Consider the following 21,422-nt stretch of genomic DNA (forward strand, 5'->3'; position numbering starts at 1 on the left):
TAGAAAGCCTCAGCACCCTTAAAATTTAATCGATTTTTGTTCATTGTGCCAATATATCCAGGGAATACTTGCACAGGAGGAACCAGGAATCTCTTTGCTGGATTGGGAAAAGGTATGCAGCAGACCAGAGGCAGACAAGGTGGCAATCAGTGTGATTCCCATTCCACTGAGTTATTTCTATGGAGATGCGTGAAAGCATCAACTCCCTCTCCTTCCTTTCACAATTAGACTTAGGAAAAGAACATTGCCACCGATGGAGGATTCTTATCAACCAATGAAGTATGTTCACCAGTGGGGAACCCTCTCTTTCTCAAAACCCCAAGTATCTATCCTCATAACAATTAAGTTTATTAAAATCCTCCAATTGCTGTTAATGGAATGCTTTTTTCCAAGCCTAGCTGCATGGTGTTGGGCTATGAAAGAACATACATATACATGCATGCAGATAGTTACAAATGTATGTGCACATTGAAAAAGAGAGCAGTGGCCGAGTCAACTTTTGGTTATCCCACCTCCATCAGGCAGAGAAAGGCTTCCCAGCCCTGGAATTACAGTCGTATGTGCTCTCATGTTTTGTCCCTCACTGCATGACCCTGTAGCTCTGCACAGCCTTTCCAATTTGGGTCCCTCCAGATGTTCCAAGCACAACCAACTTTATCCCGGACCCATACTTACAGCAGCTAGGCTATCAGGAGCTGTATATCCAGAAGGATCCAGGTTGGAGAAAGACTTAATAGGTGACTGAATGTACGTATGATAAAATGGGCTGAATCATTTCAAACTGCAAGAGGTAGAGGCGTGTTTGAATTCTCTTGTCCATGCAACACCTCCTGTACTTTCATGGAGAAAGGCTCCAGTTCCACCCACATCTCTGATGTGCTTGTTTTCTACTCGCAAAGCTACATCTTACAGAATGGTGAAAATAAGGTGTTTCTCCACCTGCAGTCTGAAATTGTACCATCCAATTCTGTTGCATATATAAAGCTATCCTTTAGCTAGATCGAAGCCCCTGCAGCACCCAGATTCCTGCTTGGGACTAGTGGCTGTGCTTTTAAAAACCAAATAAATAATCGCTGTAATGCCACGATAACTCAATCTAGCTTTTAAAAATTTAGATTCTGAACTAAAAATGCATGCCAGTGCTGTGAAAAGACTTCCTCGGAACACCTTAAGCCCATCACTATGTTTACAATCTGTTAGGAGACTCTACAAGATTTTTTTTTTCAAATTGTACAGTTTAACTGATTTATCACCAAAAGAGAGGGAGTTTAATTATCTTGAACTGTGTTTATTCCTACTCTGTATCTCCCTAAAGTAAAAACCATTTGAACATTCATTTTCATTCTACCTGCTCTGGAGTATTTCAGGCTGATAAAATGATCACTCGCAGAGCACATTCTATTTATCTTAAGAGAAATGAAACTATTTAACAAGAAGCTAAAATAGAATCTTGCTCAGAGGGCATCATAGCGCCACCACCTCACTGTTTCCGTCTTACCTATCTTCTATCAATTGTACATTTTAAAATCACTTCATGAAATTAAGGCTGCAATCCTAAACTCCCAAGAGTGAATACGGTACATCCTTCTAAATAAACATACTTTGAAGTAGTCTGTGCAATGCATATCAATTTAACAAAGGCAAAAGACTTACATCAAAATCCATTTCTAGGTGCAACTTGCCTTGCTTTAGGTGAATTTAAAATATACCGTATTTTTCGCTCTATAAGACGCACCTGACCATAAGACGCACCTAGTTTTTAGAGGAGGAAAGCAAGAAAAATATTCTGAATCAAATGGGTTTACTAAACTATTTAATAAACTATAACAGAATACAGTAATACCGTATTTCAACCTTGTAAAGTGAACAGCAGTCAGCAGTGGCATTAAGAACCATCATCACTGTCATTAACAAAAGAGAGACTTTAAAGTTCGAGTACTCTTCTAGTTTTCGTTGAACCCATAGAACTCATCATCACTAGAGTCAGAATTTATGAAGCTCTGTTGCTCACAATCACTGACATCACTTCCTTAGTCAGTAGTGGAATTATTGAAGGAATCCACAATCTACACCAGTTATACAAGAACTGCTGCAGACAATTCAAGAACAAATCTAAAAAAGCCAGTAATGTCCACGCTGCCCTACTAGTAATAATAGAAAAAAACTTCTGACAAAAAAATGAGATATTGTACGGTAAATCAAACACACAGTGGACTAAGTAGCCTTTGAAGAATAAACTTCATACACAAAGGTAATGCTGTTCAAATATCCACTGATCCTAAAAAAAAATGTGTCTGATCAACTAACAGATAACTGATCCATGGAAAGTTTCCTGATAATCACAGGCACATTCCCCATCACTTCCCCATGGGCTTCATTAAAAGACAGGTTGCCATTTGAAAACACACACCGACCTGTGATTAACAGCTCTCACCTGTGCCAGAGGAGGGGGGCAGAGCAGGGTGCGCCGAGCACATGCCGGCCAGGTGGTGCCACGTGGTGCAGGCGGGCCGGCAGTGTCCCGGGCGTCGGGCACACACACATTCACTCTGTAAGACGCACAGACATTTCCCCTTACTTTTGAGGGGGGGAAAAGTGCGTCTTATAGAGCGAAAAATACAGTATGTGTATTAAAGGGTTATTTTACTCCCTCCTGCCAGTGATCAGAGGAGGGTTAAATTAGACACTAAAATTTAATTATTGAAACATAAGCTAGGATATTGATCAAATAACCCAAAATCATCCAAAGACATCATTATACCATACAGTAAATTTTCTCTTACAGCTTTCTCCGGTTAAAAAACTGCAAGCTCAAAATGTTTTCATTGCATAGTGAAAACATTTCCTTGCAGTTTACTGCCACAAGTTCTGTATTACAAATGCATTGGTTTAAACGACATATACATATACTCCACAAACAAACAAACCCAGACAAGTGCAGACTCCCAAAATGGCTTTGCTTGCCTTAATACAGAGCTGAGAAACTTCCAGAAAACAAGGAACTCCACTGCTTTTCTTCTGGAACTCACAAACACACCCTACCACCAAATGCTGCAAACCAGAATGCCACTCCAGCACATCTGGTGGCAATGAAAAACGAACAGCAGTTTTGCAAAGTAACAATGCACAAGTGGAATCAACACACTCAGTGGCAAGTCCACTGCTCCCCAAAGCAGTCTGTTCCACTGTCAAGCATCTCTTATTGTTAGAGGGTTCTCCTAAAGATTAGCTGCAATTTCTACCTATTTGTTTAGTCCTGCACTCTACCACAAGACAGAACATCTGCTCCTTCTCAGTGTGAGAGCCCTTCAGATATTTTTAAGATCATTATCATGCTTCCCCTGAATCATCTCTTCTGCAGGTTAAACATACCAGCTCTTTGAAACATTTTTTCACAGGACTTGCTTTGCAGGTCACTCATTATCCAGAGTGCTTTCTTCTGGACATGCTCTGAAATGTACTCTCAAAGAGTGTTTTCGTTGCTTAACAAGTTAGATATATCTGGTCTAATGCAAAACAAGATCTGTATGTACAAATTGATGAGCACTTCAATAAAGTCTACAGGAAAGTAAAATTGACAAGATATCCTTAATTCTTTTCTGCCAGAAATACTTTAAATGGTTCACAAAATAATAGATAATGGCCATATCCATTTTCAAAGATTGTATCCATGCTAAAGTCAATTCCTTCAGTTTTGAACATCAAACTTGGGCCATTTTATCCTCAGATACCATCACAGAAATATTTATTTCAAGAACCTTTGGATTTTGCTAGTAAGAGATGTTATGATGCGACCCCATAGCAGGTCTTGCACATTCCACTGGGAAATGCTTCAAAGAGAAGAGCTGGACTAATTTTTAGGTATCAGATTTAAGTTCAAAAAGATGACAATTGGCTCTGTCCTTCTGGTTCTACAGAAGTAAGCCTTGCGGTATTCAGTACAACTTACTCTTGTGACAAGTGCACTTCTGACTCAAACTTCCTAAGAAGTAAGTTGCACGTTACTCAAAGGAATTCCTTCTAAGTAAACAAGCTTCAATTCAGACTAAGAAAGAAAGTATCCTCCCTTGCACAGTAAAATACATTCAAGAGAAGATATTTGGGCACTCCAGAGACTAAGCCTCAGTGGAAGCATTTCATGAGGCACTGGAAAAAAAACATGGGGACTATTTTTCAGAAGACCTGCCAGGATACTGCCCTGATGCCAATGCAGCCTTTCCAAATAAGCCCACCCCTTCCCCCCAACCCCACACAACTACTTTGCAAGTCATGAACGACAGCTGCAGAATAACTGAAAATCAACGCATCCTGTTTTATTGTCAAACATAATTTGATATACTGAACAAACTACTGCCATTCAGTATCACATCTGAATGTTCAAATCTGCACATTAGAACACCATGGCTTCCAGTCCATCTTCCATAAACTTCTTATAGACGGCCATGAATTTAGCCACAAATGCTTCTAGGTGATAAATAGCCTTGCTGCCCATCTGTAGTCGGTGTTCATAGAAAGCTGCCATCTGCACCACCTCTCCTTTCAGCTGCCCATCACAGTTGTTCAGGAGTTCAGACAGAAGGCCCTAAAAGCAACAGCATTTCATAATCAGACAATTAAGCTATTCTACAACCTACACCTGTACAATAATGTCAGTGGCACTGAACCTTGGGGCCACAGGACAACTCTGGTTCACCTAGGATGAGGGTACACACCCTTTAGCCTGAAGGTCCATTGTCATGTCAGAGAAGCATTTAAGGGCTACATTCCCCAATCTCCTTCCCAAGGTCAGCATATGGAATGCACTCCCTAGAGAGGTCCGCCAGGCACCGTCATTATATGCTTTTTGGCGCCAGGTCAAGACCTTTTTATTTAACGAATAGTTTAAAGTTAATTAATTTTAATTGTATATTTATGCATTTAATTCATTTTAACCATGTTATTTTATACACAGTCATGGTGTAGCCAATTTATTTGTTTAGGATTGGATACTGTATTTGGGGTTTTAATGTTTGTAAATCACCCAGAGAGCCCTCTGGGCTATTGGGGTGGTATATAAATGCAATAAATAGAATAACAACAACAAGAAGTATTCTAAAGTTCTTATTGCAGGCACTTAGGAAAAGCACTTTAACCTTTTAGAAAGGGGGAAGAATTAAACTGAAGGTAGAAAACCACCAACCTATCAGTGATTCAGGGAAGGGGGCCATGCTGGGAGAAAGGATAAGGTCTTCTAGGGCATCCCAGAGAACCAGATTTGGCCCCAGTCCTGAAGTTATGCATCTCTGATTTGAGACTTCTGCTTTGCCTTCCGGGACCTCCATTCCCAGACAGCCACACAGCCTACCACTTATCAGTCCTTTCCCCCAGCTGCTGTCACCTCCTGGTTTCCCAGCTTGTGTGTGTGTGTTGAAATGCTCTCCTAAAGTTTAGTTACTGGCAATAAGAGCGTTAAGCTTCTGTAGTGGTACTTTTGATCCACCTGTGCCTTTGCTCCACCCCTTTTGCGTTCTGTGTTGCCTATTACTGGAATGCCTTTCCTAAGAGCTTCTCTGAATCTGAGTTTGAGTGCTTAGGCTTAAACAGGTTCAACATCTCTTTATAGGTATTACAGGAACTCAAGAATCCACAAAACCACTTCATGAGGAAAACACTGGCATTCAACGATAGCTCCAATACGTATCATGTTTAAAGGCCAATATAGTCCTAGAATTCTTCCTTCCATTCTAAGAATTATGAATGGGATCCATACCATACAGAATGCCATGAATGATTAACAAACAGTATTAATTCTCCTTCCTCACAGCCTTCTCAGTCCCCTTTAATCCTAGCCTCTGTTACTGAACAAATTAAAAGCCATGACATTAGTTACCTTCATTATAATCTCTGGAGGAATGCAATGGGTCAAGAGTTCATAAAGTCGCCCACGAACCTCAAGTAGCCTATTAGAAGAAAATCATAAAACATTAACAGGTCAAGTAATCTAAATTTAAAATATATTTCATCATACAAAGTTTTAATTCAACAGCCTTTAATCACTGTGAGTTAAATTTGTGTAACAGCTTTCAAAAGTGTTTGGTTTACTTGCACTCTACATAGAAAGGTATTAATAAATTGTGATTGTGTCTCTGCAGGATTAGGAAAGCAAGCCTGAGGGAAAGAAGCTGAACACCTTCTGTCAATTCTGGATGTGAGGCAGCCTAGTTACCTAAGGGAGACAGAGTGACCTAAGTATGAGGCCTGATTTTAGGGTCCATAGTGCAAGGGACCTGTATACAGCTAAAGATTAAGGTGACTAAACACCCAACAAACACACTTCTGAGGGCTTCCATGTGAGTGGGGGCAGAGACAGGTGTGTCACAATTAAAGTGGCACCAGCGGTCACTAAGAAGCTTGTGGCTGGTGCTGACACCACACTATTTGATCTTCATATACTGCCCTAATAATTATTTTGAAGAACAGTCTAAAAACATTTAGACTATGAACTGACCCAAAAAAGCTCACACTTTTTTGAGAAAACTCTGCAGCTCTTCAAAACATGAAGAGCATCTTAGGGGTTGGATTACCTGACTGGGCTTCCTCATCCTCTCTTCACTGCACACTTCCCAAATCTGCTTCAGAGGCTCCCTCCTACTGAAAGCACTGCCCCATAAGATACAACCCAGGCAGTTCTAAGCTGTCACCTATTTTTCCTGTACCAAGGCACATATACAGAAAGTTCACATTGAAAAAAGGGCTTAGAAGGCAAACCGTGTTTGAAACTTGATCCTGTGTTGCACACTTCTAGAAAGAAACATTTATAATGGCATCCATACTGGAAACTAGTGAAAGCTGCTATGAAGATTTAATGAGGGCAACAGCAAAAGAGGTGATTGGCAACATCCTCCAGTCACAGCAGGAATGCTCCAAATCTGCCACGACAGGCTGTCATTCTTTGTCAGTCAATGCAATGCATCTAAACCCAGACAGATGTTTGGCAGCCATAATAACAGGAGAACAGCAATGAATTAGTGCCAACACCACTGCACTTCATAGCTGAAAGGGGGAAAAAGTTTCACAGCACTGCACAAGCAAACAAAAAAAAGCTGCCCTCATCACTTCCAGCTGGAAATACTTCATTGCACTGAGCAAGCAAGTTTGTTTTACAATAGCTTGAGTCAATTCAGCAGTTCTGAGAATACTGGAGATGAGAACTGTTAATATCACAGCAAGTTGTTTTACCCATTATATCCCATCAACAACTTCCTTAGTGGAAAAAATACCAAGACTCTACTTAGCTCAGCTATTTGGTAAAATGAATTTCACCACAGCCTTACAAAGAGTGAAAACAAAAGATCAGGGAAGGGAGAAAAGACAAAGCCATAAACTGCAGACCACCTGCTTCCCGCGTAGGTGCAACAAATAGCAGTAAATTAGTAAAGTGTATGTGGAGGGCTTCATTTCTGTCCATCCTCCATCTGCTATACTACTCATCAAATTCAGCCAGTGATTCCTTATTCAAGATGGATGGGACTCCCTTCAAAAAGGAGACAGACAAAGTGGAGACAGCCTTTGGCCAAGAAAATCTCAAGAGGGGCACAGCAGTGAAACACCAAAATGGGTGCAGTGAATCCCAAACACTGCCTAGGCCCATTGCCTGTAGCTTACTGGAATGAAGGTAGCAACCTTTGCGGATTTACCTGAAAGAAAATTCCACTTAACTCAATTGGACCTACTTATGAGTAGGCAGGGACAGGTTTGTTCTGTGGAGCAGAATGGCACCCCAGAGAACTTCACAGCTGTTTTCCACTCACATCAAACAAGAGCCTTTTTCTTTCCTGCCCTGTCTTCTATCACTTCCTTCATTTATCCCCCTCCTCTTCCTTCTTCCTCGTTCTTTCCCTCTCTCACACACAGGCAAGTCTGCACTTTTACCATTCATCTCTTCTCCTTCCACCCACACTTTCTGACTTTCATTAATATGGTCTTCATATTTCCACCTTGCTTCCTTTTCTCTTCCAAGGAATCCAAGGCAGCTTAAATGGTCCTCCCGTTCTCCTTTTTATTGTCACAACTCTGTGAGGTAGGCTAAGTGGCAAGTCAGTGACTGGCCTGAAATGAAGTTAATGGCCAAGTGGGGACCAGAGCCCCAGATTCTCCTGAGTCCCAGTCCTTAGTCAAACTAACTTTTGGAACCCTCTGCACCACCCAGCGGTGCTTCTTCCACTCTAAGACCTCTGCAAAAAACACAAATAAGTGCTACTTCATACTAAGAAACTTCATCTGAACAAACGTGCATAAACTTGCAGATGAGCATAGTGCAGGTGGCACTCTTAGCAAACCTACCCCACTGCTTTCAATTTAGGGCAGGAGGGATTTATGTCAATCCAGGCCATGTCTACAGGTGATGTGGAGGCAAATGAGAAAAGAGAGGTGAAGAGAGGAGTAAGGTTTGATGTGAATCTCCAAGCAGTGTAATAGAGGTAACTCAGAAAGCCGGAATGTTGGATAATGAGGTATGCAATCTTACACATATTTAGCCAGAAAGGGGTCCTACAACTTTCAGCATGCCCCAGCCGCTGAGATTCATGCCTTCTCTCCCCATGTGTGTCCCATTTTCTCCCTCTTGCAGAAAGGAAACGGATGGGAGGTAGAGCATTCAGCTAACAGGAACAGAGCAAGTCTTGACATGTACATTATTAGGAGACTGTGAGATTGAAGATTGAATAACTAGAGGCTCTAGGGCATGGGTTCTCAAACTAAGGCCCAGGGACTGGATCTGGCCCGCCATGCCTATTTAGACCCACCATGCCCACACCCACCGCCGCTCACCTCACCCCACGTGGTTTGCTCACTTGGAGAAAACAAGCAGTTTGCTTGCTCGGAGAAAACAATTTCCAAGTGAGAAAGCTGCTGCCTCGTGCGCCTGCCTCGCAGCGTGTGCCCACCCATGCCTTGCCTCACCTCGTCACGCGTCCCACCCCTGCCTCAGTGCGCATGCCCACACACACCACTGGCACCACCTTTCCGGCCCGTACCCAGCCCCAGCAGCTTTCAACTGGCTCCCTGGTGGAAAAGTTTGAGGACTCCTACTCTAGGGGGGTGTGCTTTTTCCACCACAAATGGAACAATGAACCCCACCTGATCCAGATAGCACGACAAGTTGCAGAGAAGCATGGAAAACATACAACAAGGCAACGTTTCTTTCCACTTTTCCCAGAAGTCAAAAATGGCACGCTAAAATTCCATGACTAGGTTCTGAAAACACGACAGACCAACAAGGGCAAAAAGTCACAATGACTTCTTGTGACATGTGAACAGGACCAGTAAGTCTTTATATGTAATCAGTTCAGAGTTTCTTTTAATACTTTGTGCCACAGAAATAATACAAATAATCAAATAAAATGCTGCCATCCATTTTAACCAGTAAAAATGTGTAAGTTATATGTTTTCATTCACAAAACCAACTGCCGCCTGGAATGATCACTTACCTCTGCGGAGTCTGCTGACTAACAATGGCATTTGCTGTCTCTCTCACATATACTTCCCAGTCAGTCTCAGAAATGTCTTGATCAGGGGTGAAAGGAAGCCTGCAATATAAGCAGGGAAAAATGCTAAAAACACCTCGTGGATGAAAGGACCTCCTCAATTCCCAAGTCTTCTTGACTTACTGTTGTACTCTGCAGGCCTCACACATTAGAAGTGCCTTTCGGAGATTCCGGCCAGACTTTTCTGCAATCCTCCGAGCCAGTTCTTGAGGAAGAGATAGACCCTCCTTCTTGCAAACACTGGACAATACATTGCAGATCTAGAAATTCAGGAGGACAATTCATCACTCTGCATTACAGTTCCCTTTTCGAAGATTCAAACACATCAGAACTACCCAAAATGGCTGAAGGAGTCAACAATGGTGGAGATCCCAGTTAGAAAAGGAAATCGAGAGTGGACTGGGAAAGAACTGCCAGTAACAAAGGGTAACAAAGCTTCTATTCTAGTTTCCTCCCTCCAACACTAGTATCCAGCTAATTTCTTGATCCTGCCCTCCAATCCCAAGCCTTGCTAAGTAAATATCCAATTGTTTGCAACCCACACCTCTGGGGGTTTAAAATGAAATTGATGTGAAACAAATTTGAAAGAACTGTGTGCACGCAGAGAGCATAGTGACCTAGTTTGTACCAACAGTCTCTCTTCACTCACTCGTCTGGTTTGCAGACTCAATTACTCTACCACATCTTATTTAAGTCACAGTTAGATAGGATGTACCCCAACAGCCACTTTGAATATTCAAGTCACATCTTGTCTTATCATCCAAGCCCACAAACCAAGGGTTATGCAAGTGTTAAATAAGCCGCAGTAGGCTGCTCCATTGTGCCAATTAGACCAATGACTGTCTAAAGAGGCCCTGTCAGGGAATCATGTTACAGGCAGCATTACAAAGTAAAACATGACTGCTCAACAACTGTCAACTGGACAAGTGTTTGCTTTTATCTTAAACCTACATCATCAATGCTGGGGGCAGGTACTCGCACTGCAAGGCACCTGCTTCTGATAGGTGCAATGACTTTTGATGTGGAATTGCAACAAAGAATTAATCTGCAGGTGGCCATATACTTCTCCATGGTTCGCCGCAATGCATGCTGGGCATCTTTGGTAAGTCTGTCCACTTCTGTCAACAGCACCACTAGAAACATATAAATACAAAGTCACTCCAGAGTCACACTCGCAGAATCAATTCTAATTTGGTTTCTACTTTCAGTTGAATACAATGAGCCAAGATGAGTGATTTTTTCCCAACAGCAGAAGATTTCTTCCCTGCATGCAGGCAGAGATCTGGGAACTGCTTCCCCATAGTATAATCCTACAGCAACTGGTAAATCATAGGTGCCAAACTTCAACCCCACAGACCAAGTCCAGTCCACCTGGGGGGCACCAGGTTACCATATCCTATTTCCCTGCATCATCCTGATGTCTGCACAATTTTCCCCATTCTGAAAGGCTGAAAAGCCTCTTATAAGGCATAGCTACTGCTAGTAAACCCTTAAGCTATGCTGATCATTTTTGTATTTTGGTTCCACTCCTTTGCCCCTACCCCCATTTAAATAGATGCTTGCAGGATAAGAACACACAGAAATGGTTTCAATATGCTCCGCCTGCATGCATGTTATAGGTGACACTAATATCACTTCCCTATCATTAAACATTCCACAACTCGTGAACATCACTTCTGATCGTGAATGATAAAAAAGGAAAGCTCAATTATTACAAAGAAAGAGGTACACAATATTGGTGGTTCAAATGAGGTACAAGCAGTGTTTTTATCACTGCATAGCAAACTCAAAGACTCCAACTTTCTTGACACCCAAGATTCAAAGGTAGCAATCATACCTTGGGGATGTGAGTTCAAGGTGGAAGTCAACCACCAAAAAGACAACCCATATCCCAAGATGTTAGGTTATTAATAACAGGCCCAATACATTTTGGCCCATTCCCCATTCTTCTTCAGTCCCTTTCTTCAGGGTCTATATTCAATATACTTGTACTGAACTCTGAAGAGCACAAAGTTCACTAAATTAAGTACAGCAACAAGAAACAGTGCACGGCAGTTGAGAGTTTGGTACCAAAACTGCATTTGGCTTCAGAGCCTTCACTATGGATATAAGGCTGCAAAAGGATGCATGCAAGGGCATAGTTAGATTTACAGCACAAAAGCAATTATATTTACTCCACCATTATCTCCATAACACTATCACTTTATTGAACGGTTAGTGTCGCAACATAAACCTGCAAGGGTGGCAGATTGAGATTGTGAGGCTCTTGGAAGCTGAAATTCTGCAATGACATTAAAATACAGCCAGTGCTCCACATTTGCCAGGTTAGGGGTGCAGGAGCCCTGCAAAAGTGGAAAAACCATAACTATATGCCCCCACCAAAAAAACCCTTAACTTTTAATACTGTTGATCATGCATGTACCCATAAATGCATTACAATTACCTCTTTCTCAGTCTGAATATTCTTTAGCTTCGGACGAGACCCAATGCACCACAGCGGGGCCTGCCCTGGGGGAGCGCATCCTACATCGCAAATCTCACTCATGGCCACACACCCAGTCCCAAGTCCAGTGCCTGCCCTGCCCTCGCTGGGGGGCAGCAGCAAATGTCAGGCCAGCCACAGTGGCAACCAAGAAAGGGAGCTTTCCCCCTGCAGCTATCTGTGCAGCAGTGAGCAGGAGGCCAGAAAACTCACAAAAGATTCCCATTTAATTATTGATGGCAAACTTGCAAATAATCAGCTCTGTGAATGTCAAGGATCAACTGCACTTTATTGGACTAGATTGTGATTTTGTTGCTGCACTTGAGTTAACAACATTCACATTCTTCAGAGATCTCTGAATACCTTTGGATACATCTAGCCCCTGAAGAAACACTTGAGTTAATGAAGTTCACATTCTTCAGAGATATCACTACCGACTTGGAAGGCGGGCTCTCTTTTTTGTGGTCATTTTAATGGATGCTTTTTTAATTCATCACGACTGCCTAGTATATTATCAAAAAGCCTTCTGATAACACAGCCTATAACTGTTCTCAGATTCCCCTTTTCTTCTGGATGAAGTGAACAGCTCTGCAGAATGCTTGAGAATGCATGCAGAATACAAGTGAGAAGAATACAGGCTCCCCCTTTGTTCACTGAAACTTTCCATTTGCTGAATTCTAAACTCAGGCAGAAAATCCAAAGAACAAACAGCTATAGAAATTTCAGACAATGATTCAGATTACAAATGTTAAGTCAACGTATATGTCAAGAATACCAAAATTTCTGCTTGGGATGAAAAAAAAGATTTCTTTTCTTACAACTTGAAAATGTCCATAAATTCTTCAACTCTGGAGTGAACATAAAATGAATTTATGAAACAAAGAATTCACTATATTCAAAGTACATGTTTGATCTTGAGCAACATATTAAAGTTTATTTTCCTCCATTTACAGACCTTTAAAATCTCGTTGAGTGCTTGTCTCAAGTTGCTGCGTCTGTGCTACTGTCTTCAATAATTCCTGAATTACCACCCGGTCATTGCTTCCAGCATCACTGAAAGAAGTTCAGAAGTTCACTCAAAAATACATCCAGGAATAGACCTTGAGGATTTTTTTATACCAGGCTTTTTAAAAATAATCATACTACCACAGATGAAATTCAAAGTTTCCCATTTCTAGCAGGTGTTTATTCAAAATAGGAACAATCGCCACTTTGTTCATTTGCCTCGTCGTGTAACAAACAGAAATGTGAACCTAAATTGTTTGATAAATGAATTTGCTGCCTTTGTAAAATCTGCTTATCTCCAAATCAGGGCCCTGTAACCTTATAATCATGTAATATTCAGCAATAGTTAGTAGTACTGAGTTATTGAACCACATACATAAAGACATGAGTGAATAAGCCCATTCATGTCCTGATCTGTGCAGGAAGAACCTCACAGCAGTTTGAGACCATCCCAGTGAATCCTGTCCATGCCAAGTCAGCAAATGGCTTCCTGAGGAAACAAACAGGGGAGGCCTTCGTTGGCTCCAGGTCCAGACTTCTTCTTTGACAAAATGGAAACAGAAGCCATGTGTGAGAGCCAGTGTGGTAGGTAGAATGTTGGATTGGGGATGTGGGAGATTCAGATTCTAGTTCCTACTCATTCTGCAGGTTAGGAAAAAAGGCAGGATAAAAATGCAGTGTACCAGTATACCAGTAAGGGTAGCAATGATAATTAGGCTTGACTGGTAGAGGTTTGGCTTTATATTTCGGAGGTTACAATCATATACTCTTACCTGGGCCTAATTCCCACTGAATCATGGCACTGCCACACATCACCCTGCCCGGACATTTGCTAACCTGTGCACATGCATAGCTCCAAATCTGAACATGCTGCTAGACAGTGGAAATGCATGTACAGATGGTAATGTTTTTAATTACACCACAACCAAAAGAATCACTAAGGTCAGCATTTTTCAAATACTGCCTGCAAAATCTTGTTATAAAGAAAACACATTAATGCAAAAATGTCTACTTTTGAAAAGCTCTTTATCATTGTCTAGGGAAAAAATTCCTTGAACATTTATTTTGGTTCTTTAAGAACTAAAATTGAAAATATATGATGCCACAGTCTTTTACCAGATAATGTGAGTTGACTGCAAACCTACCTTGGGTTAACTTCAAGATGATAGTTGCTTGCAATAGTGCTAATTTCAATTTTCTTTTTAGAAGGTGCCTGAAAAAAAGTATTAAACAAAATGCCAGAGAGATTGAACTGGCATTAGTGAATATTCCTAGAGCTAGAATATGAATTTCAAAAACGACACACCACTACTTGTCCTGCATGAAACCATTTAAATTAATTTAGAGGGCAGTCCTTTATGCACATTTTGACAGAAAAAGTCCTGCAGTTCCCAGCATTCCTCAACTAGCATACTGGGAGTTGTAGGCCATCTTCCAGTCTAAATATGCATACAATGCCTTAGGGTGCAATCCTATATCACTTATGCTGGGGAGGGCATGTTGATCAGCACACAGGTCATATTGCACTCCAGAAATGGTTAGAAGCAGCATGAATGAAAAAGTGGACTGGAGCTCAGGAAATGGATAACACCATGGGTTCAAATTCCCCATTGGAAATGTATTCTGAACTACTTAGAAGGCAAGAGATGAAAAAGGTGGCCCACTTACATGCTGCCAGCAAAGAGGAAATATATCACTAAAAAAGAAAGCGTACATAGATTTGTATAAAATATGCATGTGCTCTTATAAATGTATAGAAGCAAATTTGGAAGTTACTATTATAATTTAAATAGAAATACAAGACATTTGACCATGTCTTGTATTTCTCCATGTCTAGGAGTGGAGAGCTGGGAGAGCCTATGAGACCTGCTCAGTTTGCTGGCCAGAGGCTAGTTCTTGATAGGGAAGTTCAGAAACTTTTTCTAAAGGAGGACACATGCTCTTCCTAAGCTAGTGCATCAGTAGTTAACAGTCCATTGCTGGTACACTCAAGCCCTCGGTCAAAATATAGGAAAGGAGGGAGGAAGGAAGGAAGGCAAAACTGAAAATCTAAGTAAAATCCCTGTAAAAGAAAACAATTGCTTGGGTAATTCTAATTTAAAAAATGAATCATTAGAACACTACACATTATTCTAAAAACATTCATCAGAGGTACAGCAAGACTTTCAAGTATATCGCTTCTTACAATGATGATTACAGATCTCATCCACTTCAAATCACTCATTAAGGTGTTTTATAACAACATGAATTATCATCTTTCTGTTTTATTTTAGCTGGACTTTTTTAAAGTGCTAAAATCTGGTTACTGAGAGCTTCTCTGAAATTGCATTCAGCCCTCAGGCTGAAAAAAGGTTGTCATCACTGCTATAGAAATGGTCTGCAGGTTCAACAGCCTGTGTTCCAAAGAAAGGAAAGTTCCACTTAAAACTGTTCTTAGGGCATCAAGACCTACTTCCTACTTTTTGCATCAACGTTATGTAAAAAGGAAGATCTTCAGGAACCACAAGTTCGTATAATGGCTTATCACGTTAAGTTTAAAGGTTAATTCAAATTCAAAAAGGTAATTTTTAAAAAAAAATTGCAGTGAAGACCTGTGGCTATGTGGCAATAAAAAAGAGAATAAAACAAAAAAGTGGAGTTGCATCATGTGTTGGAAAGCTCAAATAGCATTCCCCAAGAGCCCTGACAATAACTAAATACTGGTATGCTTTTTGCAATTTGCCAATTCAAATGCAAGACTTTCCAAAAAGGAATTTTGAACTGAACAGATAGAAGATCTATGTTTAGATTTTTCCACTGGCTGTTTTACTCCCCAAGCTGCTAACTCTGCAAAGAGCTAATTCTGATTTTTGGAAACATCACTTCAGAAATACATCTTATCAAGTTATAACTGTTATGTGAGAAAGCAGTAGTAATTAGTAAGTAAGGACTGCAATAAAGACACATTAGTTTCTTGGCACTCATTCTTGATATAGTTTAAGACAACAGAAAATCTAAGCTATATGCTAGACAGAACTATTTCTGTGATCACATAACAGGCATATCCTTGGTCCTGATTTGCCAAGAAGTGATTGTATAGTGCAGAAAGTCTACAAACTAATGTACTAGAAATGTCTCAGAAGAGAATAGAGCCATTGGTCAATACAATCTTTGGTTACATTAACTGAAATGTAGAATCCAGATCACCATAAATATGGATTCCACTCTGTTGTGCACTGCTCAGGCTGTATCTGGACCACTGCCCTTACTCTTGGGTACTGCACTTTGAGAAGGACATTGAAAAACTGAAGCACATCTGGAAGAATGTGACGGAGATGGTAAAGTTCAGAGGCTCAGGTCCAGTGAGAGCAGGAAAAAGTCATTTAGCTTAGAGTAGGAAGACATTTCTTCAGAAAAGGATGCACTATGGCCTGCTTGGGCCATTCCATTTCTGACTTTCCTTCTGACTCTGTAACTAGCCATGGGGGCAAGCAAATACTGGATCCCCAAACCCAACCAAAGCATTTTGTTGACATTCTCAGGTAAAGTATCCAATAATACAGAACCAGACCATGCTTAGATTGTCCTTCAAAAAGCACCCTCACCTTCTATTTGCTACTTTTTAAAAGTTCATGAGAGAGAATCTTACTGTTATACTCTGATGTTCAATGCGCAGCTTCTCTACTCCAGAGCCATACAGTTCTCTCAGCAGGCACATTATTCTGGTCTTTTTCCCAGCTCCTGATGGTCCGTACACTAACAGATGAGGAAAGTCACCACACTGAACCTGCCCAAAGAGAATACAGCAAAAATTATAGATTTATAATTGGTTCAGGCTTAAGGGAGTTGAAGTCCAACACATCTGGAATGCACCAGACTGGGAAGGCTGCTTTGGAGAAATTATAAAGGACCCATTAGTTCCAATTAGGGTTCATTTCAATTCTGGAAATAGCACCATTGTAAAACTACAGAACACTTATAGTTTAACAGTCCTTCATGTTGTTCTGCCTTTTGAAGGCTACTAATATTTCTCTTTCAATTAAGAGTGGACAAAGAAGGAGAGAGACAGTGGAAGAAGATAGGATACTGTAAAAAAAAGTGCCAGTGTATGGTGGGAGGCAAAGAGGCCCCTTGTACATGCATGCTGGTTTTGTTTGTTTTGCTTGTTTGTTTTTGGAATTAGCTGGTTTGGGAATACAGCCCAAAGCAGAAAGTAAATTGTCCCTGTGATGAAATATCTGCATAAGACCAACAACCACCAAATACTATAAAGAAAAGTTGAAGAGAACCTTGAAGAACATAAAGATAGTATTATCTTCTTGTAACATCAATACTCACAAAACTCACAAAAGTTTGCTGCAAGCCTAGACAGCCTCAGCTGGAAGCAGAAATAGAGCCCATTTTTGTATGTGCCATTTCCAGCCAAGTAAGGCTGGGAAAGACTCCCAATTTGAATGGTTGCTAAATCTACAATACTAAGCAAGATGAAACAATGGTCTGATTTAGTATGAGGCAGCCTCCTACATTCCCACTAAGATTTACATCAGAATAAAGGTATAGGGGCTATAAAACTCATATCTTGGCCCTAACCAACCAAGGAGTCCAGGCACTATTCTTGATCTCTGTTTTATATCTGTATGATGCAGGTACCAAGTCATAGGAAGCCTACCATAGATATTTTGGTCCAATCTGCCAAACTATGTACATCTCTTACAGCTGGGCTCCTTTATCTAGATCCACTAATTTAAGATAGCATGATCTTGCATTCCAGAACTAGCTCTGCCTTGGATCCTAAGAGCTAAAACTTGACATCTATACCAGATGATTTACTTTAACCCCAAAGTGACCTCTCTTTGTAATAAAATTCACAACAGTGCAGTTGTATGGTAGGAATATACAAGGTGTTCCCATTTCATGAAAGGCCTAGCAAGCAGTTCTATAGATGACACCAAGCTAGAGATAAATAGACAGTTATCCTGGAATAAATCACTTCTTTATAAACAAGACTTCAACTGAGCAAAACTATCTAGGGTGAGGGAGAGTAATTAATGTCCGTCTGCAACATGAGGTGCTAGAGGCTTAAACCTGTCTAGAAGGGCTTACCTCCTACTCTTGAATTCTAAAAAGGGTGATGGAAGATCATAACTACAAATGCTCAGAAATGCTTCTTAAGATAACATTGCACAGACAGAGCTTTAGTTCAAATCAAGCCACAAAAGGCAAAGCTTCACAATCCAGCCACCCTGGAAGTGTGATGTTTGCTTCCTAGGGATGTTTTGAAAAAAGTACATTCCAAAGAAATTTCTTCCATCATACTACAAATAATTAATTAATGTAGGTCATTAGGTACAGTCCACCAAGTTAGCAATGCTTAAACTCAATTAGAATTTGAGCATGGGCACTTATTTTTGCTCTGGAATTAACAGTGATTGCTGGGGAGAAACAAACAAAAGCTTGAACCTACCCAAGAGCCATGCACCACAGAAGAAGCAACAGTCCTCCGTCAGCTTCACTGGCTTCCCATTGAAGCCCGGGCCCAATTCAAGGTGTTGGTTACGACCTATAAAGCCCTAAACGGCTTGGGTCCTGGCTACCTAAACGAGCGCTTACATCCGTATATGCCCGACCGCCCCTTGAGATCTGCGGGAGAGCCCCTTCTCCGGGAACCCTCCATGAAAAAAATTAGGAGAGTAGGTACTCGGAGGAGGGCTTTCTCTGTGGTGGCGCCCAACCTATGGAATTCACTCCCCAAAGAGGGCCGCCTGGCACCGTCGTTACTGGTTTTTCAGCGCCAGGTAAAGACCTTTTTATTTAAACATCATTTTAATTGTTAAAACATATGATCTGGCCTGGGCAACTTCTTCTTCCTTCTCTTTTCTCCTCCTATATTCTTTATTTACTTATTTTATACTGTTAATTTTAATTTTATATTATTATGTTTGTATCTCAATGTATTTTTTGTATTTGTGTATTTAATGGTAATTTATTATGTTCTATTGTATTTCAATGTATTTTATTGTGTTGTAAGCTGCCCCGAGGCTTCGGCAAGGGGCGGCATAGAAATGTTATAATAATAATAATAATAATAATAATAATAATAATAATAATAATAATACCAGTTCTGATTGTCACGAACATAGAAACTTAGAGCATCAGTCAATTTAGTCCAATGAATACACCAAAGATGTTGGTGTCCAGATGCTGCTGGACTGCAACTCCCATAATTCCTCACCATTGGTGATGCTGAATAGGGCTGATGGAAGTTGCAGTCCAACAAATATAGGTCCACAAGTACATTGCCCTTGGTTACAGGATTTGAATCAGCAGCCTACTGCAGCACTACCCAGAGATGCTTACTTTGTATAGCATTTCAAACATTGCCTAGAAATGTTGCAACCTGTATTTCATAGCCTTTGTGCCACACTATTTTTATATATAAAAAAACATACATAAAGACATGAATATTATGTGTCTATTAAAGATACTCTTCTTGCATCTGAGAAATAGTCTTCCAGTGGGTGTGGCACTATACCCACCATCAGAAAACACCCTTCTTGGGCTGCATATACTGAGTTCAAGAACTAAAGTTTATGCCACCACACCTGTGCTAATCTATATAAGGGACCTACCCTATGCAAGATGAGACAGAAAAAAATTTACGAATCTCAGCATTCCCTGGCCATTAGCATGCTTTGATTTTTCTATTGCAAAGGATGTGGGAAGTGAAAGCTGTAACTGTTTTTAAGTCAGGATTGAGTCCTGGAATGTCAAATAATAACATAAAAAGTGCATGTGTGTTTTTCATCTAAGTTTATTAACTGGTGAAGGATGTAACTGAGGTGCCTAGTAGTTGCTGAAGTGCTTGGGCGAGTGGAGGTCTTGCACCCATCCTGCTTGAACAATCCTGTGTACAAGTGGTTTGCCACATGTACAGAACTAAATGGATGTTTGGTCTTATCCAGCATGACCTTTCTTATGCTCTTATTCCCTCTCATTTCTATTCAAGAGCAACCACACAACGCAGCAACTTCACTATCCGGAGTCACCATCACAGGTATCAAGAGGATCTTTAGTTAACCAAGTGAGTTTGCACACTCTTCATGTGCTCAGAATCACTTCGTCTTGTTTGCCACGGATAACTTCCAAAACTCGGCCCTGGCTTTGAAAATCAGACTTTGGGACCGCACTCTGCCACTGAGGCAAGAAAGAAGAAAAGATACCGGAAAGCAAAATACTCTCAAAAATCTGGAGAGTAACAGAGGAAACCCATCAAGCTACAACGGTTTCTAAAGAGACTGCTAAGTCCTGGAATGAGGAAGTAACAAGAGGGAAGAGAAGTACACACGAGCATACACAGACTGCAGAAGGAAATGCGAGTGCTATCTGCTCCTCCCGCCCACTGAGCAGCTACCACCTCTCACCAAGTTGCGCAACTGCGCCGCCTGATCACGGTGATAATCCACTTTGCTGAGCGAGCTCGGCCGATATTTGTCCACCCACAGGCTCATGGCCGCCTTTCAGAGCCGAAGGAAGGAGAGACTCAGACTGGAAAAAGAGCGCGCTACTACCGCGCCAACTCCAGAACTCGCGCCCAGACTAGGTGACCCCACCCACGATTCGCGTAAGCAAACAACGCATGCGCACGGTAACTTTTTTTAGTATGAGTATTCGCTCGCCCTTGCATTCTGTCACTTCCGCCAGTTCGCGTCAGCTTCGCCCTGCCTTCTTTCTTACGGTGGCCGCCTTGGGATAAAACACATCACTGGAGGAAGGAGGATTCGCAAGCGGTAGCAATACCAACTTTTTTTTTTAAACACAGATATAGGTGATGCTGTGAAATTGCAGCTGCAGTTCGGTGTGTTTGCTTTTGTAAACTGCCATGGAAACACTGATGGAAAGTGATCGAAATAAATGTCGTTTAAACAAAATAAAATAGATCGGTTGCTATCGTATATCCACTTACCTAGGAATAAGCTGCATTAATTGACATTTCTTTTTAGCAATCATTTATAAGATTGTGCTGTAAAGTTTACAGGATGATTCTTTGCATGTTTGCTCCAAAGTAAACTCTCCTAAATTCAGTAGTGCTTCTTCCATGTACGGTTGTATACGGATTGTATCCTTGCAGTGCAATTCTATGTGTATATTCAAAAGTAAATTTTATTAAGCTTAATGAGGCTCACTCAGGATAGGACAGGATTGCTGTGGAATCAGTTCTGATTAACAAAGGTAGACTTGGTTGTAAATTAGGCACGGTTATCTTTGCTGGAATAAACAACAGCCATTAGCTAAAACCCATTGTATGGAGGGGGAAATAACTGACTGAAATGCTACTAAGGGTGGCATCCTATGCATGCAAAGACAGAAAAAATCCTACAACTCTCAGCCAACATTGTAGGACCTGCTTTCAGTCTAAGCATGTTTTGGATTGT

The 21,422-nt window shown here is 41.0% G+C and overlaps 1 protein-coding gene across 1 annotated transcript; it reads right to left on the bottom strand.

Annotated features, from left to right (window-relative positions):
- Positions 1–4,292: 4,292 nt before the first annotated feature.
- Positions 4,293–20,578, bottom strand: RFC3 (replication factor C subunit 3). The gene is made up of 9 exons (XM_044441639.1): positions 20,412–20,578; positions 16,640–16,777; positions 14,157–14,224; positions 12,962–13,059; positions 10,476–10,657; positions 9,648–9,784; positions 9,468–9,566; positions 5,870–5,939; positions 4,293–4,582 (listed from the first exon to the last, which is right to left on the bottom strand). Exons 1-9 carry the CDS (start codon positions 20,496–20,498, stop codon positions 4,391–4,393), a joined length of 1,071 nt encoding a protein of 356 aa, XP_044297574.1. The 5' UTR covers positions 20,499–20,578; the 3' UTR covers positions 4,293–4,390.
- Between the last annotated feature and the right edge of the window lie 844 nt (positions 20,579–21,422).

This window comes from Varanus komodoensis, unplaced genomic scaffold, assembly GCF_004798865.1.
Source record: "Varanus komodoensis strain SLA01 unplaced genomic scaffold, ASM479886v1 scaffold4, whole genome shotgun sequence".
Classification (NCBI taxonomy): Eukaryota; Metazoa; Chordata; class Lepidosauria; order Squamata; family Varanidae; genus Varanus; species Varanus komodoensis.